At 40.4% G+C, this 26,416-nt stretch overlaps 1 protein-coding gene across 1 annotated transcript in view; it reads right to left on the reverse strand.

Annotated features, from left to right (window-relative positions):
• Positions 1 to 215: 215 nt before the first annotated feature.
• LOC124172663 (protein teashirt-like) overlaps positions 216 to 26,416 on the reverse strand; it is a 317,731-nt gene continuing 291,530 nt past the window's right edge. Inside the window, exons 2-3 of the mRNA XM_046552119.1 lie at positions 14,994 to 15,378; positions 216 to 10,783 (exon numbers count right to left, since the gene is read on the reverse strand). Coding sequence (XP_046408075.1) covers positions 6,655 to 10,783; positions 14,994 to 15,378 — 4,514 coding nt within the window. The 3' untranslated portion in view covers positions 216 to 6,654. The remainder of the gene's footprint in view (positions 10,784 to 14,993; positions 15,379 to 26,416) is intronic.

Here is a 26,416-nt window from a genome sequence, read left to right on the forward strand (position 1 = left end):
GGGGTAGGACTCGTGGCCCGAAACGTCGGCAGCCGTGAAGGAGATCACCCGTTGGAGCACCCGAACAGCCATCACTACCGGTGTACGCCGAGAAAGCATCAGATATCCTTTTCTCTCCTTATACTTACTTCTTTTACAATAAACTTTTCACGAAGAAGGATGGATATTAATGGGGAATGGGATGATGCAATAAATAAGACAAGGATAACACTCGATTTAAATTTTAAATACAAATGAAGCTTGTTTATTTTCTTAATTCAATCATTAATTACATTATTTGGATATGATGTGAAAATCACGCTGTTTTCAATTAATTACAAACGACAATTAAACCATTACACCTCATATCATTGAGGTGTACACACATGGGTGATTTAGGGGTCATGCACTGACCATTTTTAACCCACTCACCTCTCACACAAACTATCCCTCTCTCCGTAATAGTTTTCTTGCATTCAACTTTACTTCAAAGTTCAGTTTCTCGAGTGAGCAATTTGTTTATACGTTGAGATAAAATCAACATACCTGACCGCGGTAGCCAAGTGAACGACTATGCCACAACAATAAGCACCAGTCGGTTTTTGAACAATTGTTTGAGCCACAAAACGATTTTTGAGAATTTTTTTCCAGGGTGACGTCATCAAAATGGATTCCAAGATGGCGCTTAATGGAAGGTTGTAATACGAATAAATTAACAAATATAATAATATTAGAAGATATTTTGTAAAAACTGAATTAAATTGGGCTTTATGAATAGTACCTTGAAGAAATTATCAAGTGAATTCTATTACAGACATATTTGAATATTTGCTCATCCTACAAAGGCAATGGGATTGGAGATTTATAGTTTCAATCTAGTATTAGAAACTCCTGCATGTGATTAAGAAATGATTAATTTTGCGTTTGATTGGTCAACCAGGTGATTTTTAGTCGCAGGATAACAGATACTCCGTACGTTTCTTTCGGCAGTTTCATGGGAAATATAGGATATAATATATTTTCCCCCAAACAAAACCCTTCATAAATATAAATAAAATACCCTTAATAAAAAAATTAAAGCATACTGAGATTCATAAATAAACAAGAGTCAATTTAATTAATATCATAGCATCTTTGCACCATTTATGTCTTCGAGAGGAACCATGTTCCTTGAATTTTATTGAGTACTACAGTGAATTGTATAAAAATGATTAGAAATTCGTAACAAATATTTACATTAAAAACCACATTCGGCGTTGGATACTTTTTCACTTAATAGTGAAAAATAAGGCGTCGAGGTAATAATCATAGCATTCTTGAATGGATAGTGATTTTCAAAAGTAATTGGCCCGTGAAATCCGTATTTGTTTTAGCGAGGTACGTTTTAAATGAGATGAGATTCAACCAAAAAATTATGAAAATTGAAAAAACATTGTAAAAATTTGGTCTTTACAAGATTTACTAATTAATTGGTTATTTTCGTGAAACGGGAAGAAAAAAGCCAAAATAGATTAGGAGGAATATATTCAGACTATAAGTCTGACACATTTTTATCGCTGAACATGCCGCTGACATTAGGGAAACACAAACTTTAAAAAATAACTTAACTTCACGAAAATAAAATTCTCAGCTAAAGGAAAGATACTTAAAAAAACCGTCTGGTCAAAATGAAATCCAAAAACAGTGGGATGATTTAAAACTGAATCTGGTTCTCAGCAAAACGTTGTTTCCCTTGATTTAATCCATTACAACCTGATGTACCCTCAAACCAACATGAAAAACTGTGTGTAAACTTTCAGCTATATTCAGGTAACATGTAAACTAGGTATTCTTTTGTGCTGTAAATTTTAACGGCGAAATTTCTAGCTGCCACAATAATCACGATTGATTAGAAAAACTACACAATTTTAAAATGTAAAGCCTTGGAATTTAATATCTTCCAGAATCAGCTATGCGTTAATAAAGAGTTAAAATTGTAAACCCCTTAAGAGCCGTGAATTGACCCTGAAGATGTCAAAAAAACTAAAGGCAAAACGTCAGTTCATTGATTTTAAAAAATCATGTGCAAACCACCCAAGAGAGAAGTTTGTGGTGAAATAGCATAATCATGAGAGAGAAAGATTGGAAATATGGAATGACAAATACTTCATAGCTCGTCCGGTAATCCGAAAACACCAGGATGATTTACACCTAGACCTGGTGTTTGGCGAAACGTCGAGTCTCTTCATTTGTAAATGTAAACCCCTTAAGAACCGTGCCTCGTACAACGATGGCATAACCCTGAAGAAGTCTCCGTAACTAAAGGCGAAACGTAAGATAAAAAATGATTAAAAAATCATATGGAAACCACACAAAGAAGAAGTTTTTTTTGTGGGGAATAACCAACCGTGAGATAGAAAGATTGGAAATATAGAATGACTAATACTTCATAGCCCGTCTGGTAAACCGAAAACACCGGGATGATTTACACCAAGACTTGGTGCACAGCGAAAGTTTACTCTCCTCATTTGTAAATGTAAAACCCTTAAGAACCGTGCCTCGTACAACGATGGCATAAACCTGAAGAAGTCTCCGCAACTAAAGGCGAAACGTAAGTTAAAAAATTGGTTTAAAAAATCATATGGAAACCACAAAAAGAAGAAGTTTTTTTTGTGGGGAATAACCAACCGTGAGATAGAAATATAGGAAATATGGAATACATTTAATAGTGTAAATTTGACGGATGGAAAAAAAATTAAATGGCTCATTGGTGCTTCGCAGAAGTTGATGGCAGAATCTTCCATTTGGCTACCGCGAGTCTCGTACGTCATACCATAGCACTCGTACTCAAAATTCAGTCATACAAACAATCATTCACTCAAATCAAAGTAAATGTTACCTCGTTTTTCTCTTTAAGGACAATCACAGCATTGAAATGGATACAATATGTTTCACACAACTCCTCATCAACCGTCTCACAAAAAGTATACTCAATTTTCAAAGTTCTATCTTGAAATTACTTGTTGACATTCGCTTAGCTCCAAAAAAAATGTTTTGCTCGCAGAAAATCCACTAGAATCGACTCATTAAAACCTTTGGGGCATATTTGAAAGCATCAGTGATCAACTTGACTCCTGTTTCACTTGATGACGCGACAAAACGATCTATTATTACCAGGAGACATCTAGCGGGCAACATCGCAATAATGATTTCGGTACGTAGGAATTGGAAAAGCGATGCTCAATTTTTTTTACTCTCGGAGATAACCGCTAGAGTTCTCCTCCGTCGGAGATAATCCTTAAACATTCATGTATAAGATCGTTGTCTTTTGTCGTCAAGTGAACTGAAATACGAATTGACCTGATTATTGAAGCTTTCGAATAGGTCCTTAATTCGGCTACTTTTTGGCCAATTTTTCAAAACAGAAATTTTATAAAATAAAAAATCTGTTAACTTTACTTATTCTTGCACTAAGTTCATGCCAAGATAATGGCGACCAACCTTCCGTTAAATTTAAATAAAATTTTCTACTCAATTTCGTCTCCAATTTTGCATCAAACATTGAACTATCCCTTCAGCCGACAGGTTTTCCAGACACGATATATATTTTTTTGCAATTCTTCCCTCACGGAATAAAAAAAACTTCCTAGACAACTGTGTCATATTTGACGAAAATTTCCTTCTATTATTTCGAGTATCACTCATGAACCTTAAGCATAAGAATATGTACAGTATAATTATGTTTTTGATTCCAAAAAAAAAAGATTTGTTGACTTTTACAATTGCTTTAGAAACTTTTTTTGTTAAAACTTTTAACTGTAGAAATAAATTATTTATTTACACTGGATAGCTATAATTATAGCTTCAGATTCATTTATTTTTAATAATGATTATTGATTAAACCATACACGCATTCGCTTGAAGATATTTTTTCTTGGAAAAAGTGTAGTTTAACTACTTACTGCGAAGTAATAATTGGATATCTCCCGTTTTTTAAGGGCTCAAAAACCGCTGTAAACATGACGTCTTTATACGGTTCAATAGCAACTACCGTGTACACTGATCTTACACGGTTTCGTTAATGTTTTGACATTATGAAATACGCCAGGATTTTTGCTAAATTGTACCAAATTTAAAAAATAATAAAAAATTGTAATAAATATTATGTTTAAATTGATTGAGTTAAATTTTAAATTGACCAAAAAGAATTGCGAAGGAGTAAGTAATCGGAAATATTGATCAGAACTGATTCATAATCATCATTCCTGATTGATAGAAAAATTATTTCAAATTTATGTGGTTTGTTGGATACGCTTTTGTGATGAATAAACGTTGGAGCTCTTCAATTAGGCAATAACTAGGAAAAACTTTTTAAAAAATTAATATCATTTAGGAAAGCATATGATTTCACGAAAAAAATATGTCCATAGTTTCGCCAAATACAGGAATACCACTCTACTTCACCTTTTAAAAGTTTCCTGCGCCTTTTTTGCTTCACGGATAGCCCTTAATGGTCATATAACGACAAATTCCAAGTTAGATAGGACTTCATTTGCATTTCGCTGTCCTGAATTGATATTCGCAAATCTTATGCCCATCTTGCACAAATGCAAATCCAAATTCGATCAATTTTTCCGCCGCCTTACGCATATTAACTTAGCCTTTTTTTTAGGTCAAAATTTTCCTGAATTTTAAAATCTATTTATATATATTTTTTTTTTTAATACATAGTATGTATATATTTACACTCACACAAACGAATTTTCCACCACTCACATCCACCCAAATGTCTGATATCACACACAAAGATAATAGCATTTAAAAAAAAACAAGAATAGTAACCATCATGAAAAATTGAACAAAAAATTTAATACTGCCAAATATGTTTTTCTGAGGAAGATCACTGTTTCTAAAAAAACACACTTAAAGTCCTCATTCCACGGTCCATCAGAGGTAAGTTTTTCAAGTAAGTGTTTGTGAGCATCGATTAATTGCACGATGGATCGACTGTACCGATCTATCGATAGATTACGGCCGGACCTGCCCAGGAATCGAGAAGCGATTGTTTAGATACATTTTTTTCGACGGTGAGCAAGATCTTTCGACACATCCTATTCAAGACCAGACACTTTCGTCCGAGCCGACGTATCAAAAACATTCAATAAATTTGATCAGCTTAACACCACACACAATTTTGCTTCAAACATTGTCAAACACAAGCCGCTTATAGGCCACATCATCAAAACAATAATATGGTTTTCATTATTTGCAGTTTCAACACCGCGAAGCACTGTAATCCTGCCACCATTACGGGGAACATCTCTACCGAGGTATTGTTGAGCGAAGTGAATAAACCTCGGAAACCATATTGTTGCCAAACCATTTATTTTTGCGATGTCCTTTTGACCGTCATCACGACTCTTTCACGTCTGATCAACTTTGCGGCAGATCCCACTATGTTGCTAGGCAACTCGTATCCTTCAACAAAGGCCCATAAACGCACTCCCTGTCATTGACAATGTAGTCACTCTCTTTTTTTCCCTCTGATAACTGAATCGACCTGCATAGCACACTGATGAGGCCTAAACCTCCTTCAAAATACCATCATTACCACTTCTTGGAAGAACACAAACAAGCTTCAGTCCACAAAACACTCCAGTACCTTGCTCTAACAGTAAGAACTGAAGAGAATACTCGCGTATACTTGAGATTGAACAACACAATCGTGTAAAGGGCAATGGCCAACGGCCTTCAAACGATTTAAAATCGAATCATTACTATAGTAATTACAATTGTTAATATATTAAGTAACCCTTAATGTAATTATTGCACTCAGATCACATTTAAATAGAGCAAACATCCTTCTACACATCTTAATATATTAATTTTTTTAATATCAGCCTTCCTTTAGTCGTATATACCCAGCTAGTTAGGGCAAGGAACAATTTTCTTCAATTGTTTCACGTTTATAACGTTCTCTTGTTTATCCTGCGTAATAATTATGCCGCAAAGAATTTAAACTTCAGCTCCCATGACGTCACCAGGAGTTTATGACGTATACACCACACTGCGGCCATTCTCTGCATGGCCCAAGAGTGCATTAAAATTTAGCAACTGCGCTGTGTACCCAAATTTTGGACCACACTCACGGACATCCAAGTTAGAACACACTTGGGTGGCCCATAGGATAATGTTGATCGTCCTTATGACTTTAGAACGCCATTTTGTAGTTTCCGAGCCGGAGGAATATCAATATATGTCACAAGGATGCACCACGGTCACTGAATTTGCGACACTTTACACAGGAATATGCGTTTAGGAGATGAACACTGCAAAAGTATTACGGTAGAGATCAAAACTAAAGGGACACACTTCGAAATGTGCCGCCCTTGTAGAACAGCGAGCATTTCAAAAGATTTCATAGCAGTACATACCGATCAGGAACCAACAACTGTTAGGGATGGTGGTCACTTATCACTCGCAAACTGATGCAGTCATCAGGGAAAATGCTGGTGGAATTTGGCATGTGTTCAGCCCTAATAGGACGCTTACACTTCCCACAAATTGGTCACAATGCAACAAGTAACCTCATTCCCACCCTTGAGCCAGTCTCCTGAACGTCGTGAGCGGGATATCGAAAGGGGAAACCTTTCAATAAACTTGAATTTTAGAGATCAAAAACTTAATACAGCCACTTCAAACGTATTTGCTTGAGAGTTGCTTCGCCAGTTCCGTATACTTGAGAAATTTCGAGTGCGGGCTCTCGTCGGATGAGCTAGTTCCAGGAGGCGTCGTGGAGAGCTGTGGACTTCTGGCTTCCTGGACAGTGCTGCCGCCCGCAGAGCCCTGCGTCTTCGGCGAGGATACCTCGTTCCTACCGCTCGAGTTGGCACTGCCGACTTCCTGAGCTCCCTGACTGCCCCCACCTGAGCCTGCCGGGGAAGGTTCTGGCAACTGTCCATCCTTGACGAAGTGCATCTTGGACAAGTGATGCCTGTAAGCTCCCTTGGACACGAAAGGGGTCTCGCAGAAGGCGCATTTGAGCAAGGAATCGCTGACTACCGCATCGTTGCAGGCCCAGCTGAAAGCCAAGATCGCGCCTGGATTACTTGGCGATGTGTTGGAGGAAGAAGGGTAGTTAGCGTTGAGGGTAGAGCTCGTAGAACCCACACTGGGCGACCGTGCTAAGACTGACTGGTGCCCGGCGGAACCAGCGTGGTTGTGGTGGGACTCTGTCTTGTCGCAGAGCTTCTGTAAAGCCGCCAATGGATGAGATGTAGTAACACCAGTAGCTGAGCCAGAAGACGCAGCCTGACTACCCCCAGCGGTGTCTCCAGACAGGCTATCGAACATGGAAGAGAGCGCTCCTAGACTACCGGCCGCCTGAGCCTTTGGACTCCCCTTACTGGAGTCGTCATCCTTTTCCCCGTCATCTTCAACTTTGACATCCTCCAGCTTTACCTCAATCTTCGCCTTCTCATCCGTCTTGGAAGACTTTGATGCCCTCTCCTCCTTGTCCTCAGAGGTTTTATCTGCCGTTTCATCAACATCCCCATCTGGTTGACCGTCCTCGGGGTCCCGATCGCTGGCGGCCTCTTCGTCATCCTCTTTCTTGACCTCTGGGTCTCCTTCCCTCTCCGCATCCCTACCGTCAACTGTTTTCCCAGCATCCTTAGCGTCCTGGTTCGCGTCATCAGAGTCTGCCACCCTATCCACCTCCCCGGACGCCGTGACGGAGCCTTCCTTATCGTGCTCATCCTCGCTGCTGACCACGTCCTCCTTCTTGTCCCGTTTCTCGTCTCCAGCCATCGGCGTAGCCGGCTGGGACGTGGGAGGTGTGGAATTCGCAAGGTTTACGGCGGTGGGCGTGGAAACTGGAGATGTCTGGATGGCTTCAGGGGTTGATCTAGGAGTCAAGCTCTTCTGTCTCCTGTCTGGCGGGGTGACGGAGCCGCCACCTCCACAGCGGTCGGAAACTGAACTACTCTCGCTCCCGCTCCTCTCGCGTTTCCCGGCGCCACCTTGCGTGACGGGGTTGAGTAGTCCGCCAAACTGACCGTAAGCGTGGTATCCCCTGAGTAGATTCATAGTGTGAGGGTCTACGAGAGGCTTAGTATAGTCCACCGTTTCGTCAATCCCAAGCCTCTTCAGTATGCTTGAACCGATTGGCTGGGATCCCGCCGCGACGTTGCCAGACTGACCACCGCCCACGCCTCCGGCGTATCCCTGCCTCATTCTAGAGTCGAAACTCTTCTCGATAAGCTTCTCTATAGCGTTGAGGACAGACGGGGAAGATCCAGGCAAGCCACTACCCAATGGCATATCGCTTTTGGAGGAAGCAGTGTTGTCAGATTTATCAGGCGTTGACAGCTTCGACCCTGGCCTTTGAGGGGGTGGTAGGCTGTTTCCGTCCGGTGTTCTGGCACCCGCTGCGGCCGCCGCAGCCGCCGTGGCAGCCTCCTGCACCTCACTCATGAGGGCGCTCTTGAGGAGGTTCCGCTGATGGGTCAAACTGGCAACACTGCCCCCCACGCACTGCCTTATGTGCTCCACGAACATGGCCGTCTCTATTCTCTCCCCACACTTTTCGCAAGTTATTCTTCCCCCTCCAGCGCTGCCAAGCATTGCCATGTTGCTACCTTTCCCATCCCCACCACCGTTTTTTAGCTCATTCTGGGCTCGCTCTAATTCTAGTAGTTTCCTGACCGGCAATGACTTCTTCCTCTTTTCCCTGGCGGCCATTGCGGAGGCATTGTTGCCAGTTCCACTCCCGGCTCTACGTCTTGCCTGCCCGCTGTTGCCAAGTTGTCCGGCAGCGCCACCTTCTGTGATACTCCTCATGATGTGCTCTTTGTAGTGAGCGTTCTTGACCATGTGGTTTGACAATTCCTTCAGGCTTCCGAAGGCTTCGTCGCAAACCTTGCAGGTTAAGACGGCTGTCACGTGACCACCCTGAGATGCAGCGTTGCCAGATGATCCACCTGTTGTGCTGTTGGTTGAGTTGCCACCCGTACTGCCACCGGTTGCACCACCTCCAGCAGCACCCCCAGCGCCCCCACTGCCCCCTCTATCGTCGGCAGACTTCCAGGAGATAATCTGCTCCTGGGAGACAATGTTCGTGTAATGTTGGGTTTGCTGCATGTGCGACGTCATCTCTGCGAGCGATCTGAAGCTCTGGCCACACCACATGCATTTCAGAATCTGCCTTGTCTGCTCTGCACCCTTACCAAGCCAAACGTCCTGCCCTCTCACCAACTTCCGCGGCAAGGGCATGGTTTCCTTTATAAGCAAACTGAGATCTTTCCCTCCCTGCTGGTTTCCTGAGGAGGCGGTGTTGCCAGATCCTCCCTGGCTCCCCCCCGTGTTCCCGGATATATTTGAAGTCGACTGCACCATCGAAGGGGACTGCTGGGTGGACTGCGAAGTAGATATGGCAACGCTGACAGGTACTTGACCCTGTGGCATTCCCTGCACGCCGCAATGCTTGGCTTCCTTCATGTGCACGGTTAGTGCTGAGAGGGACTGGAAGCTCTGTCTGCACCAAACGCACTTCAGCACGTCTCTCGCCTGTTCCGCGCCTTTGGAGAGCCAGTGAGATTGCCACGCGCTCTGTCGGGAGGACACCGAACCCCCGCCGGCTCCTCCAGCGCCGCCCTGGTGTTGCCGAAGGTAAGATAGCGCAGCGGCGTCTTCCCTGACGGAATCACTCCCCAGTTTGCTGAGTTCGCTCATCTTCTCCAAGGCTTTCGTCGCGTCGCTGGGCGCGACAGAGGAGGCAAGACTGTATCCAGGAGATCCAGACATGCTGCCCTTGACTTTCCCATTCCAGGGATCGGGGGAGGACTGCCTTAAGGAATTGGACTGGTGTTGTGTAGTGGGTGGAGTATGGTGGTGGTGGTGGGTCTGAGCAGATTTCGAGGTTTGATAAAATGGGTAAGGTAGGTTCTGTCCTGGCGGGACAGGGTTCGCCGCAGCTGACCAGGGAGTCGGCGGCTGTTTGAACGCCTCCGACCGGCCTGACTGTGACCCCCGCCTGTGAGGCAAGAGATGGCTAGCGATCGAAGAGGCAAGAGATGCTAGTGGGGACATTGATGTGGTTGGCGTTCCGACCCCGACGTGGAGATTCTGTGGTGTCTGACTAGCTGTTCCAGGGACGGTGGATATGGAGACATCTTCGGAGCTGGCTAGCCTCTGTCTCTTCCGCCTGTTCACGCTGAGGTCCAAGGGACTGCTTAGGTCTAGAGTTGAGACTTGGGGTGTGGTGGGTTTACTGAGGTTAAGCACACCGCCCTCCTCTTCAATGGACTCGTCCTGATCCATGTCCGACTCGCCCTCTTCCTCGCTTTCTCCGTCCTCCCCGCTGTCCCTACCTCCATCTCGCCTTCTACCACGTTTCCGGCCCTTCGTGCTAAAGTCTAGGATCTCCGCGTTGCCACCGCTGCCCGGTTCAGACTGCACGACCGATCTGCTCGTCGACAGGACCCCGGGGGCACTGCCCAGCAGGGCGGCAGCCGTCGTGGGGTTGAGCATCACGGCCGCGGGGGGTGTCGCCAAGATGGCCGCCGAGGGGGACAAGATGGCGGCCGACGGAGGCAAGATGGCCGCCGCCGGACCCAACATGGCTGCCGCTGTGGGGTGCAACGGGATGGGCTGGTGGTGCCCAGGGGGTAGAACGTGCGGCGTTCTGTGAAGGTCGATGATTGGCTGGATCTGCTGTGCGGCCAGAAGGGGCGTGGCCAGGCTAGGAGAAGTAGCTGGTGGAGATGGGGAAGGAGTGTTCGGCTGCGACGGGACGGTGGCTCCTCCACGCGGACTGTTCTGGTCCCTGGGCGATGAAGAGCGGAAATCCTTGGTTTTAGAATATGCTGACACCATAAACTACTAATGTCTCCATGCTTCTGGGTTTCACCGCGTGGTTTTCTTTGCGACGACAGTTTCTCCGGTATTCCAACCGGCGTCTTCAGGTCGATGTCGGGGTTAAATTTTTTGTGACTTTTATAGTTCATTCTTGGCGAGAAAAAAGAAGGAGGACCTATCAGCATCCAGCATGAAAAAAATTGGCGCCAAGAATGAACTATTTAAGTCACCAAAAATTGAATCCCGACATCGACCTGAAGACGCCGGTTGGAATACCGGAGAAACGATCGTCATAAAGAAAATCCACGCGGAAAATTCAGAAGCATGGAGACATCATCTAGACAACGCCGCGGAAAACTATGCATCCACCAAAAATACTATCTTGCAAGCATCCTTTGTCATGCACTCTATCCAGGAAATACTATACGTGCTATTCAAGTTGAAAATTAAAGCTTCATCGTCAACTTTCCCATGCTTCATACCCAAGCCAGAGAGATTAGTACGCCTGTCGGAGAAACCCCTATCGTCTGAACATCGGTTATCATGCAAACGAATAGTAAACTGTGTAGTGAAGATGTAAGTCCAACACCACCAGCTGTCCTCTTCGAAGATTCCAAAGCCATGCAAATTCGTTCATGAAGAAGTTCAGGATCTTCACTGTTATTCCGTGCAGAAATAGTCCCAATGTTTCATTTCCATGCAAGTTACCATGCCAAATAAGCCATTCAAAAAATCGATTTTCATGCAAATTAATTACTATTTTTCCATTGTTATTGATTCAATCCGCACATTAAAGACATCGTTACGACATTTTAAAATCATGCCTGTTAAATGTAAGTAAGCGAAAAATCATGAGTATTCATCAAAAGTTCTCCATGCAATTCCACACCAGTGAAGCAATTACAATGAAGCCGCTACGCGTAATCTAGAACCCTACTGTGCCAATTATGCTTTATAGCCATTTCTTAAACGTTTAAAACCTATGATTAGAACTTCCATAGTCTACCAAAAACAAAAGAAATGCATAGGGGCGATAAAAATTCATTTGGGTTTTCAATCGGTACAGCACTACCACCGTTTAGAAGGAGAAAAGGCATACATATGCTTAATAGGGTAGTTTCATTCATCAAAGAAAACGAAATGCATTGATTGCGATTCCTTACCCACCATTAGTGTATTCATAGTATACAAATTATTTGGTTTCAGAAATTCCAGTTTAGACGAATGGCAATGGTCAATTTTAACATCATTTGAAAAAGGCCAGATTGGCGCACATGCGATGCCACTCCACGTGACGTCAAAGGGACCTAGATGCCACGAGTAGATAGGAGTTTTAAATCATCCGAGATTACCAATGCATGCATGAGGCACAGAGTTCAGGGAGACATCTCTTGATAATCACCTATTAAAACTACCAACGATCGGTAAGTTTCCTTCGTTTGATATCGTATTAATCATCCTTATTTAAGCCAAGCGCTACCAGCTAGTAGGGTACTCTGCTACCTGCTAGCAGCCTGCATCGCAGTGGCGCACATATCCTCGCAACAAGGTCACCTCACTTGCGGATGTTGGAAACAGAATGACGTCACACGGGTTTTCCCAGATTTCACATTCAGCCGTCGCGTTTTCGCGCGCTTGAAAATTTTTACTTTTGATGTAATCGCGAAAATAGATATTATTATTATTATTATTATTATTATAGTATTCTACCGATTAAGGTAGGTTTCCATGGAGTATTCAAGAAGTGATCTGGGAGCCTCCCTTTCCTTCCAGCACTGCTTTCTTCAATTCACTGTAAGGCCTACTCTCTTTCAATCTATCTAAAAATCCTATTTTTTTTTCCTTCCCCTCCCTCGTTTCCCTAACATTCTACCCTCTAACACCATTTTCAACACCCCCCCCCCGCTAAGCACTAACTCCATCCATACCTTCTGTCTCCTCCGTATCTCATCTAAAAGCTGCCTCTCCTCGCCAACCATATCCAGCACTTCGTCGTTCCTTTTCCTCTCCGTCCATTTCTCCCTCTCCATTCTTCTCCATACCCACATCTCGAATGCCTCAAATCTTCTCTCGTCTTCTTTCCTCAGTGTACACGTTTCCGCACCGTAGAGAGCTACACTCCAAATCAAACTCTTCACCAACCTTTTCTTTAAACTCTTACATAACGATCCTCTCAGAAGCTCCTTCCTGGTCATGAACGCCTCCTTTGCTAATGCAATCCGCTTCCTGATGTCCTTACTACCCATATCGTCTGAACATCGATTATCATGCCAATGAATAATAAACTGTGTAGTGAAGATGTAAGTCCAACACCATCAGCTGTCCTCTTCGAAGACTCCAAAGCCATGCAAATTCGTTCATGAAGAATTTCGGGATCTTCTGTCAGTCGGTGCAAACAGAAATAGTCTCAATGTTTCATTTCCATGCAAGTTACCATGTCAAAGAAGCTCTTCAAAAATCGATTTTCATGCAAAGAAATTACTTATTTTCTATTTTAATTGATTCAATCCGCACATTAAAGCGATAATTTCGACATTTTAAAAGCATGCCTGTTAAATTCAAGTAAGCGAAAAATCATTACTTTTCATCCAAAGATCTCCGTGCAATTGCACACCAGTGAAGCAATTACAATGAAGCAGCTACGTCTAATCTAGAACCCTACTGTTCCAAATATGCTTTATAGCCATTTCTTAAACGTTTATAAACTATGGTTAGAGCTTCCATAGTCTACCAAAAACAAAAGAAATGCATAGGAGCGAGAATAAGTCACTTGGTTTTTTGATCGGTACAACACTACCACCGTGTAGTTCCGGAGGACGCAAATATAGCAGAGTATTATGTAGTCTTGGGTGTTACTACAAAACTGAATGCATTCCATAAAATGCCATTTTAATGCACATGCGCCTTTAGAACCATTCAAGCAACGACTAATATGTCGCAAAACGCATAATCTTTCAAGCATGCAGGAAAAGCACAGCAATTTACGATCCAAAACACCAAAAAGCATAGTATTTTTGCGACTACATTAACATAAGCATCCTTACACCCTATTATGCCCGAGTGGGTCCAATTGACCCAATATGACCATGTTTGCACATTTTACTCAAAATATTTCATTCCTTCCCACGTTGTTTATTAATTTTGCTTATAAAGCATTTGGGTGGGTAGTAGAAACTTTAATTAGACGAAAAATATTACAATTGCAGTTGTTCCAAAATTTCTATGGTGTTACGGGAAACTAGCCTCCACAAATTTGTGAATAACTATCACTTTTCATCTAATGGGTTTGGGAGGTACAATGAATTTCAATAGTATCAGGTTTAAAACAAATTACAGCAACATTTTGACAATAAATCAGTATTAATCACACCGTTACATTGAATACAATGGAAAAGTAGAAAGGCTTCAAATGAATTTGATAGTCTGGGTCAAAATGAGCCATCCGGGTATGGCAGGAATAATTGATAAGAGAAAATAGAAAAAAATTATAATATTAGGCCTGACTTTTGCACAGTGGCATACCTAACTAAACAGTTAAAAGTCATAAAATATGAGTATAAAATTTTCCTTCCTTTAAAAATAATCAACATAATTATTCTTTTTTTGTGAAATTTACCCATCCGGGGATTCCAGTGTTAAAAGGTGGTCATAATAAGAAAATATCGTAAAATCTCTTTGAAATCAGGAATATTACAGATTTCGAGGCCGCAATTTACGAATATGATACTGTAATATAAAAAAAAATAGTTCTTTTGCTAAAAAACAATGTCTTTCGTCAAAAAAAAGTAATGGGTAGAACAATCTATATAGTTAAAAGTCATGAAATATGAGTCTAAAATTTTGCTTGGTGGTCATATTCAGTAAACAACGCAAAATCTGTTTGAAAAATCTGGAATATAAGAGATTTCGAGGTCGCTAATTCCCAATATGATATTGTAATACAAATAAAATTGTGTTTTTGACAAAAAAACATTGTTTTTTTTTCTAAAAAAAAGAGTAATTGGTAGAAAAGACTTACAAACAGTTAAAAGTAATGAGGTATGAGTCTAAAATTTTTCTTCCTTTCAAAATAATCAACATAAATAGTCTTCTTTTTTGGTCGAATTGACCCACCCGGGCATTCACGTGTTAAAATAGAAAACAAGATGGAGGATGAAAAACAAAATGGCCGCCCCTACCTTGTGACGAGAGCTTCCGGTCCCAGCATCCTCTCCCCCTCCTTGTTGAGGTTCAAAACCTTCTCCAATTCCGGTTTGGACTCTTGATTATCTCCGCTCGCACTCTTGACGTCAGCGCCACTTGCAGCGGCCGCTTCCGGAGACTCGGACTCCCCCCTATCTCCGACTCCTTCTCCTTCTTCGGCCGCCTCTTCCGTTTGGCGCCGCTGTGCCACCTTCTCCGAGTCGCCGTCTACTTCCGCTGGCGCCAAAGTCGTGCCCTGTGATTGGTCCTCCTCCTCGTCCTGCGATTGGTCGGAGGCTTCCTCGTCCTCGTCGTTGGACGAACCGCTTTGCTGGTCTTGCTGTGACGGTGACCTCGGTGGACCCTCGCCTTCACCTTCCCCTGAAATGAGACACAAAACAAACGAAAAACGTTAATTTAACAATCCGCTGGAAAACAAAAACATTTACGGGAGTGAATTTGAACAGTTTTAATTCGTAGGGGTCACAATAATACGGTGGTTTCCTATTATTTTTTTATTGTCTAAATCGAAAGATTATTACTCCTGGAGTACGTATTTCACGCTTTTAGATTTTTAAATGACGATATCTATTTTCCCACTAGCATACTACCTATCCCCTATAGTCTATTCACTTAGGCCGTTTTCCAATCCACGTAGTATGCACTCATTCCCTCGTTCCCTTTCTCCCTTGCACCCTACTCCCTTACTAATGCTCCACTGGCGCCATAAAGTGTGAACGGAAATAGTGCGAACTATTGGCAGTAACGAAATGTGACGCACGGGGTAGTGTTTAGACATCTGGTGGTTGATTTAAGAATCAATTTCACCCTGCTTCTCGGTTTGTGTACGTTTGTAATTTAGACTGCTTAGTATTTTCACTTTTCTGGTTCCAATTGGACGCTCTCTCTTCACATAATAAACAAGAAATTACTTAAAACTCCAGTTCAAGATTCCTTTTCAAGAGTTTTCCATTGCCGCCATTTTCACGTCCACTTCCTACGAGGGCACGTGAACGAGGGAGGATCCGCGTTCCCTTGTTCACTTACCCTTCGTTCCCTTGCGCCCTCGCCGATTGGATCCACCCTTGATGTCGTCACATCCGCAAGTTGACGATCGAAAAGTGCACGAAGGGTGAATAATTGCGTATTGCGGTTTGTTAACCAATTGTCTAAGCTTGATTTGTGAAGTTTCCTACACGTCAAAATCGACCATCCGTAAACAAACAGCAGGAACTTAGTTGGGCACCTAATAATTCGTAGTGGTCACAATAGGTTGGGTAGATTGAGTTGATACGAATATACATGATTTTTATGTAGTAAATATTATATATATGGGCATTAAAAAATACGACGGAGCGAACGAATGCTGCGTTGCCACGTCTTGCGCGCAAAATTTTGCTTCCTGGTAACCGGCACTGGCCCCGCGCAGCCCCGTTTGGCAACATGGCATTAACCCATTACTCCCAAGACTGTATTTAGGGCTTTTAACTTCGGTTGTTTCGCATTTTCCGACTTATTTTTGGCGTAATTAAGATGAATTTTTGGAAAAAAAATATTTTCATCACATTATATGATTATCATAATGCTGCGTATACGCAACGCTGCGAAAACTCCGGTAAATAAATACAAAAGCAGTAATTTTAAAAAAATGGGTAACATATTTTATTTTCATCTTGATTTCTACACTCGACATCTTCGCCGGGAGTTATCAGTATTCCTTCGGAGGAAGTTCACCATTCTGCCTTTTAACGGACATGCTGGGGTATGTCATTTTTCCTAGGGTGTCTCGTATGTGCGCACCAAGTTTTATGCCAAACGCCATCAGTCATAAAAATACAAATTATGCAAATGAAAATGTTGGTGAAAATGACAAAATTGGAACTAGAGATACTTTTAAAAAGTCAGTAAATCGAAGAAAAAAATATTCTGAGGTAGAAACTTGTTCTGAGAATTAGGATTCAATAATGTTGCGTTAACGCAACGCTGGGGATTAATGGGTAAATAGAAGTTATTACCATACACAAATATCAATACTTTTATATACTATGTATCATAGAAAAATTGCAAATAAATTAAGATGTGTTTTTATCAATTGTATTTTTTCTGTCGGGGCCAAACTGAAGGAAAAGATACTGTTTAAACATTGTATTTATTTTACAACAAAATATGCGTTCTAAAAAACGCAAAAGCCATTTTATTAATCTACATTAATGTTTGCAACTTATTGTGGAGGATGAATAATGTAGACGTTGTAGTTTTCCCTAGGTTGTGTTGCAAAGTTCATGAAGTTGACACAACGGCTAATTTTATGTGGCGCGAAGTCATTTATTACACTCGCAAGTCTTGATTTTTGAAATTTTCATAAAATAAAAAATTAATCAGATTTGAGAACAAAATGTTCTTCAAAATGACTATGTGATGGTGATATACAGATTAAAATCCACGTTTACCAGATGAGGAAAATTTTTATTTCCTTACGAGCCAGAACATCGTCATCATAAATCATCAATTCTAGCATTGGTTTAAGGTAGATCACCACTAACTCTCCTATAAACAAATATTTTCATACTCACAAAAGTCTTCTCTTTACATCCATGATAACTTGCACTATGTAAACCAGCCTTTTAAACGGCGTTTAAAAAACAAGAACATGAACAAAAGCGAATCGCGCGCGCGAGATCAAAAATGGAACAGTTGACGACAGATACGACGCAATGCACACACGTTTTGACAATTGAATGCTGGACCGCGACCACTTACTAAAACTGCAGAGCACAACTACGCCAACTGGCGAGCATCAAGAAGAAGTTTTAAAAAAACAAAAGAAATGAGAAATATAAAAATTGAGGGTGAGGGAGCGACAAACACACACGTTTAAAATGGAGAAACGAGACACGTTATTCAACTAAAAAAAACAAAAGAAGTACGGCAGCGGGAACAAAACGGAGAACCCTTTTAATTCATTTCCGTCAATTATAAGCATTGCATTAATGTTTATGTTGCCATAACTACGCCGTAATGGCTGTTGCGGGGTCGCTACCACGAGGAGGAGTTGCTTTCCGGACGTTATGGAAGGGGGATGGGAGGTGAGAGAGAGAATCATAATTCACATTAAACTTTTCCGCATCGAAATTCGGCAGTAAACTAGAGCGCGGAGTGCGCCTCTGGCGGTGGTTTGCAGAAAGAATGTTAGCCGTTAATTCCCGGGACTGGTGGTGGCGGAGCTGCGCGCGCCGCCCGGCGGCCGTTGGCTCTAATTACTCGATAAATATACACCCGGCCTGATAATCTTCCTCCATATCGTTTTGCAGTCGTTTGGGCGACATTTTTGGTCCCCACCCCATGTCCGGAGTTGTACATCTCTCTGCTTTCCACTTCCACGACTCCATTTTCTCTCCGAAAGCGGTACGGGAAAACGATGATATGAAGAAAGAGAAGGATCGATATCTCGAGTTCGATCGGTATCTCGAGCGACCTCGATCGATATCTCGAGTTTGATTCGATACAATTCCGCTCGTCCTATTTAATCTTTACGTTATTACAAAACGCACGTAATAGGGTAGTTTCCTATTATTTTATATTAACAAAATCGAAAGATTATTAATACTGGAGCACATATTTCACGCTTTTAGATTTTTAAATGACGGCATATATTTTTCGCGATTTAATGAAAAGTGAAAAATTTCAAGCGCGCGAAAACGCGACGGCTAAGTATGAATGCTGGGAAAAGCCCGTGTGACTGCATTCTGGTTCTGGCTGCCGCCGTGTGAGACCACCTTGGTGCAAGGCTATGAGTGCCGCTACGATGCAGGTTGCTACCAAGTAGAAGAGTATCCAGCTAGAAGGTAGCGCTTGGCTTAAATAAGGATTATTAACACATTATCAAACCGAGGAAACTTTCCCACAATAGGCAATTTTAATAGGTGAATATTAAGAGATGTTTCCCTGGGCTCTGAACCTCATGGATGCAATGGTCGTCTAAGACGATATAAATCTCCTATCTACTATCCTAGGTCCCTGTGATGTCACGTGGAGTGGCATCGCATGGGCGCCATCTGGCCTTTTACAAATGATGTTAGAATACACCATTAACATTCGTATAAACTGGGATTTCTAAAACCAAATAATTTGTATATTACGAATACACTATTGGTGGGTAACGAATCGCAATCAATGCCTTTCGTTTTGTTTTATGAAGGAAAATACCCTATTCACCCAGTCAGCGGTGGCGTAACACCAATGTAGTGGACCGAACCACAGTATTGACTTCGAAAAGTCCTCGCTATTGAATAAAGAAGGCCACTGTAACAGAAGGATCATCAGCGGGCAATTGATATCGCCAAAACACACAAGAACTTCAATCCTGGAGACGGCTACACTCCCGCCAGCCCGTGGAAACGGGTCTTCAAAGATCTCGACGTTAGGGAAAACCTCCACAAAATAGGCGCCAAGCAGGGTTTACAGAAAGACGAGACAAGAAGTATTCAGGAGTTTTACATCTTGTAAGATTTCCAACTCATGCATGAGGCACAGAACGAACGGAATAAGCGTATATAAAATACTTAAGCGTAACTTCATCTTCACTTTGTCCTTCCCCCTATACCTGTTATATATTTTCTCCTCACTGGTAAGTATAGAGGTGTGTGTAAGATGAATTATTTTACCAAGAACCAGTCCCTTCAACTTGTTGAAAATAGTGTTAAAAAGAATAGTGTTCTGTACAGAGGAAGAGTGATGAAGAGAATAGTATATATAGTTGACATGAAAAGCAGTAGGCATCACTCTGAATTTACGAGAAAGTCCATGATAGGGCTGCCAGAATACATTTTCTATTCTCCCTGGAAACCAACCTTCATCGATAGAATCCTTAAGGATAGATAAGTTGGATAGTAAAATATATAAAATTATTTTTAGGATTAATCTCGTAGATTTCAACACATTAGTATCAAAAGAATTGTCGGATTTCAACAGGCATTGTGATTTATTCAGGGATCTATACAAATATAATGAAAAATGTTATAAAAGTAGCCATGAAACATTAATACAAATACAAAATGTACTGAAACGGTAATGGAAAATAAAGCATTTTCTTGGGAATTTTACAGCATATAGATTCTTCAAGTAAAACACAATTGTCACTAAATTATCTGTAGTGGAACATATACAGTAGACATTAGTAGAATATAATACAGGCTACAATGAAACCTGAAGATAATACCGCAGATATTTAAACAGTCGTGAGAATAAAGGCATTTTTGAGAATTTAATCGCACAATGAGTTCGTCCCGCCAAAAAAACAAGATGGCCGCCAATAGGATTTCCATCCGCCATTATGGTTCCTTCATTACGCCACTCCGGTTTTAATCGAGGACGCCGGAGTATCTTTCCCTTTGCGCTTTCGATATACCATTTGTTTCCCGCGCGCGCGCGAAGTGTTAGTGTCCCGTGGTGTTAGGGAAGGCGCGACGTGAGAGATATATTTGTCGAAATGGAAACGGTCGAACAATACAACTCCCTCGCCGGACGCAAATCGCAATATACACGGAGTGGGATATATCTGCGGTTCGCAAAAACGCATTTCGCACAAAAGGCTCGTCTTAATGAGACACGTGAACTTTCCTGAGTTATAAACGGTGAGTCCAGACCTCTCTCCCGGCCGATTGGTTGGCGCTATCGTTCCCATGGATACGGCTACACCAATCGGAGAGCTTCGCTGGATAACTTGATCATTAACAGTTTTTCCTGGATGTACGCAGGTACTTATTCCACTTATTTTTTATAAGAGCGCAAAAAACAGAGTAGATTGGCTATCGACCAAATGTTTTCGGCGGACGAGGATAAAAAAAATCGGTGGTGCACAGTGACGTACCTCGATGCACTTTCTCCGAAAATGGCTCATAATTTACCCAAGGACAAATTCCGCTTGGCTTTTAAACCTCATGCCACTCTAAGGAGACTGATCGTTAAATGTAAGGATCAGATACCCCGAATGGATAGATGTGGAGTGTATTCATTGAAATGCAGCGATTGCAATGGTGTATACGTGGGGCGGACAGGAAGAGGTTTTGAAATCAGGAAGAAAGAACATGTAAGTGCTTACAAATGTAACAAAGATGAAAAAAGTAATTTTGCTAAACACTTAATATGTAACGGCCATATAAGCGATTTTAAAATGAATATTTTAAATGTTTTCAATGACCGCCGTGAACTAGACTCTAGGGAACAGTTAGAAATGTTAAAAATTATCGAAAGTCAAGACAGTACTCTAATTTAATGAATATCTCTACCCATCCTTTTCCCCTCTTCTGGCGTCCGTTTTAAAATTAATCAAGCAACTAGGTAACAGTAATAAGATTAACAAATCATGATTTGTGCCTGATGATGATGATTATTCATTGAAACCCGGGTGGCCCTCTTATAAAAAATAAGTGATATAAGTAATTGTGTACATCCAGGAAAAAATTATAATGGAATACCACAAAGAAAACCAAGAGTTAGTGAACCTTATCATTTTTGCTCGTTTATTTTTCATGATTCTATTCAAGATGATCTAAATTTATCGTCTCCCTTAAAACAAAATTCAGAAAAGAGTTTCCACGTTTAATCAGTGGGGTTTCAAGGAGGATCTAATGATTTATGCCGGTGTACTTAAAAAACATTAATAAATGCTAGTTGTAATCTTGTTTGGGCATTTGTTTTTTATGCAAGGACGGCTGGTGTCCTAACACCCCCTGCCACTCGCATTTTTAGGCGGCTTGCGGGGGTAGTAAGTAGATGTATAAACTACCATCACTTATTATAGCTTTTATTACATTTCTTGCGACCTTGCCATTTTGTTTATGCTAAAATAAGAGCTACTTCGATTTATATAATTTACATTAAAAAATATATGCCCGAAGTTTTGGAATTTTCCGTTTGAATGAAAAGATGAAATGTACAACAAATAAAAAAGCTGGTAAAGTATTAAAAATTAATTTTACAGTGAAAAAATATCCAATATTTTTTAATAGATTTGAAATATAAAAAAAAACAAAGTAATAAAATTGCTGTGACATAAAATTTTGTGTATCTGAGTCAATTTTGTTTGTTAATGGCCGTTACTAACACGTTCAAATGTTATTCACAATGTATCAAAGGGTTTTAAATACGTCAGACTCGTAATTATTAAGGAAAACATATGAAGGTTTAACCAAATATTGAGGGGAATACAAGAATTATACGTAAGTTTCTTGAAAATTTTCAAGAAATTGGAAGTTAAACATAGGAACAATTATTGAAATTAAACTTTTTTACCATACATAACCATGACATCATATGCTAAATACCACCCAACCAAATTTGGCGAACACGCATTGAAACCAATTGAGCCATGCAGGACAGAATACTTACAAACCAGTTAAATTATATTTTTAATCATAACTGCATAATTTTACGAAATTTTTCTCCTTTTATAATACAAAATATGAATACATAAAAAGTTAATTTCACTACTCAATTATTACTTATTATTGAACGATATATTCCACACTATAGGATTTAAATTGTGATTTCAAACAAGAACTTAGAATTTGATTTCGCAGGGAATATGAACGCCTCTAATACATAACTTTATACCTTTAAAATGGCTTCATACCTTTACCCTTACAAATTTGTAACTTTACTTGCCGGCCTCGGTGGCGGCGGGGTAAAGTCTTCGCCTGCCAAACATGAGGTTGCGGGTTCGATTCCCACCTGGGTAAGTTCCCCTTATCCTGGGCATGGTTGTTCGTATTTGTTTCATTGTTGAATTTGTTGAATACCCCGATTTAAAATGGCCTATGAGAATTGTATTCGGAGGTTTGGGAATAAAATAAAATAAATAACAAATTCATTTATTAACGACGATTCTCGAGATTTCCCACTCAGAAAACAGAGCGATAAGAGATTAATTACTAATGTGGAAACACCAACGTTTAGTGAATGAATCAAGACCTTAGAATTTGATTTCGCAGGGAATCTGAAAGTAGTTTATATTGAATACTGAAAGTAGATTAATATTTCATAAAAATGAAGCCGAGCCGATGAATCGATTCTTATTTCATAAAGTTAATTAAAGCTCCACTCACCATCGCGGAAAATGAACAAGGAGTTAATTCGTAATATTTTGAAAGCGAACCCTTAACCGGTGACGTGCGGTCTGAGAGACCACTGCGTTTCTAAAATTAAGAATATTTTCAAAATTGTTATCACATAATATCTATAATCCTCGTTAGCGTCCTAATTTTGTATAATAAGGACATAGCACTCTTAAAATTTAACGTTTCCATTATTTATTTCTGAAAATTTCCACTATGTATTTCTGTTATTTATTTGTAAATACTGTTAAATATTTTTGTTATTGTTGGTTACGTTGCTTAATATTATGAAATTGTTTCTCAGGTCCGCTGTAATTGGCCTCGTGCTGTTTTTCGATTAACTAAATAAATAAATGAATAAAAATTCGCAACTGAATTTTAGTAGCGGTCTACGAGACCTCACGTCACTTAATTGGAAGAACCAATAAACGTATTGCTGGTGGAAATAATTCAAAAAGTTGTCAAAACATATTCCTAGTGATTTTTCAAGAATAATAATAATTAATAATCAGTAAGGAAGCATTTTTAGTTGCATAACGTGGATAATTAAGTACTCAATTTGAAAAAGTACGATGATAAAAACAACTCAAGTGTTTTGATATCAGTTTTTTGATCCCGTTTCAAATGACAATTTTTACAGAAAAGTTTGGTTCGCATTTCGAATGCATAATATTGAATATAAGTTTAATAAAAGTTGAGGAGTCAAAGAAACATTAAAGTAAGCAATGAAAATGTCCTTGCAACGTTTTATGAATTTGCGTTTTATTGCGGTCTCCCAGACTGGCAATGTAACAAGAATTGCATGTCAATGGTTGAGGGTTCACACTTTGCCTACCATGGACGTAATATTACGTCCTGCTAATCCCTCTGAGGATTGCCATGGACGTAATATTACGTCAATCTATTTTATTGAATTTGTTTGCGAGAAGCTGTAATATTTCTCCCGTGTTACTTTTCAAGTTTACTGCTTAGTGGTGCTGTTAATTCAAAAAAGAAATTTTCGATGGAAAAAAGAGTTCTTTTAAATGTCTTGAGGACGAAAAGTCCTCTGCAGCTACCGGCACCCTTATCTCAGCCTCCTTTGTGCAAAAATTCTTTGGAGGAAATAAACGTTCGTTGATGGTGCAGTGATCCTTTTCGTCATCCAGGATTTTGAATGATTTGCTTGCAACAATGCTTTTGTATGATTTCCATGTTTCAATTGCTCAAATTGAGCGTGATAAAAAAATAGTATGCATTTTCTGGCGGTACATCATTTGCTGCAATTTTTTTTATTTTTCAAAAACAGCAGCAGGTTTTCATTATTAAAAAATATATATTTAAAAGTTGGGAATAAATGTTACCCAACTCATCCAGTAAGAAGAAAAAAGTCCATTTTTATTGAAATAAACATCCATATAAATATGTATTTTTGATGATAATGTTTTTAAAAAATTGGCGAATTTAGTAAAAAATGGCTGGATTTTTCAGAAGGGCTTTACATTAGCGGCCGGCACTCAAAGTGTTAATATAGTTTTTTTATGGACGCAGTTGGTATTACGTATTTCAGGAAGAGTAATCATCATATTGGAGTTAGGATATGTGTTTCAGAATCGGTGGCCAATCTCCAGTCGATAATATTAAAACGTCAGGTAGACATCGGATGATTAATATACACGGACACAGGTGATACGCGTTAACTTCCTTATATTAGCCCTAAAAGAACTCGCGAGAGGGGTAAAAAAAAACAAAACCGGAACGAAATACGCCGCCAAACAATCATCGAAAGAATGAAAAATCGACTTGGACAAATGCTAACAAAAGAGGAACGAAAATATACAGAAAAAAACAAATAAGTGGCGAGAACCGCGTTTTCGCACACTCGGAAATATTGTCGCAATCAAATCCGATGTATCGAACTTCCTTACCGTTTTAATTTCGACCGCCTTTTGTTTTTTTTCCTTTGCATCACCAGCTTGTGAACGAGATCATGGCGACGAAAAATTAACGTATCATCGACTACAATCAAAAAAATCGTTCCTCTTTTATTTTTTTCGTTTAAACACACTTCAAATGTTTCCTTTTTTTCTTCTTGTTTATACCATCATCATCGCCGAGGTAAGGGGGGTAACACGGAGTTATATCCTCTCAATCGGTACGCTATATACGGATATATATATCCGACATTTTTCGCACGCCGTTATTCAATTTATTCCGCGGAATATAAAGACCCATAAATTGCAGATTAATTCGGAGGCCCCCCCCTCCTATATATGCTTGAGTAATTGCCTACACATCGCACCGATGGGACTCTCCCCTCCCCCCCCCCCCCCAGTTAATACGGAAAATCTCGCCATAACGTAAAGGCCCTGCATTACACACCTACCCCACCTAGCCATCAGACTCGGGAATTAAAAAGATCGAAAAGCAATACGTAATGCGCCGCCGACGCCGGACACCCCCCCACCCTCATTGGAACCTAATAACGTCGACAATGAGGGCCTAAAAGGGACCCAAAGCGGGAAGTAATGACTTCTGATGGTGTTTTGTCGGCAGTTACCTGCATAAAACCTCGTACTCCCCCTCCCCCAACACCCACAATGAGAGCGGCGCAAGTATACATGAGGTAGCGGTAAAAGCTTCCCATCGGGAATCCCGAACGAAAGCTATTCCGCGTTACAAAAAATAGTGCTTCCGAACGACTTCTGATTATGTTTCTGGGATATAAGCATTGTTTCCCACGGCTTTCTGCAGAGATTACTACAGGGTAAAGTATATTTCAGTTCATGTCTTATATTTAAAACATAAAAAATAGAGTTACTACATACATTATTACAGGATACGTTACATATTTTAGGCGGTGGTACATATATTAAATATACAATATGTTTAAAAAAACAATTTAATATAAGTTAAGGTATATTTAAGTTCATAGCCTATATTTAAAACAAACAACTATAACTTTAGCTTAAAATAAGTACAATTTTTTTCACTGCGTTACAATATAAAAACTTTTCTTCATTTTAACAATTACCGTAAGATTACTAAACACATTTTTAAAGGATACGGTATATATTTTAGGCGTGGCACATATATTAAATATAAAATATGTTTAAAAAACAATTTAACATAGGTTAAGGTATATTAAAGTTCATAGCTTACATTTAAAACATACAACTATAACTTCAGCTTAAGATTTATAGTTTAAAAAATTTCACCGCGTTACAATATAAAAAACTTTCTTCATTTTAACACTTTCCGTAAGATTACTACACACATTATTATAGGATACGATATATATTTTACGCGGTGGGACATTTATTAAA

The sequence above is a fragment of the Ischnura elegans genome (genome assembly GCF_921293095.1).
Source record: "Ischnura elegans chromosome 13 unlocalized genomic scaffold, ioIscEleg1.1 SUPER_13_unloc_2, whole genome shotgun sequence".
NCBI lineage: Eukaryota > Metazoa > Arthropoda > Insecta > Odonata > Coenagrionidae > Ischnura > Ischnura elegans.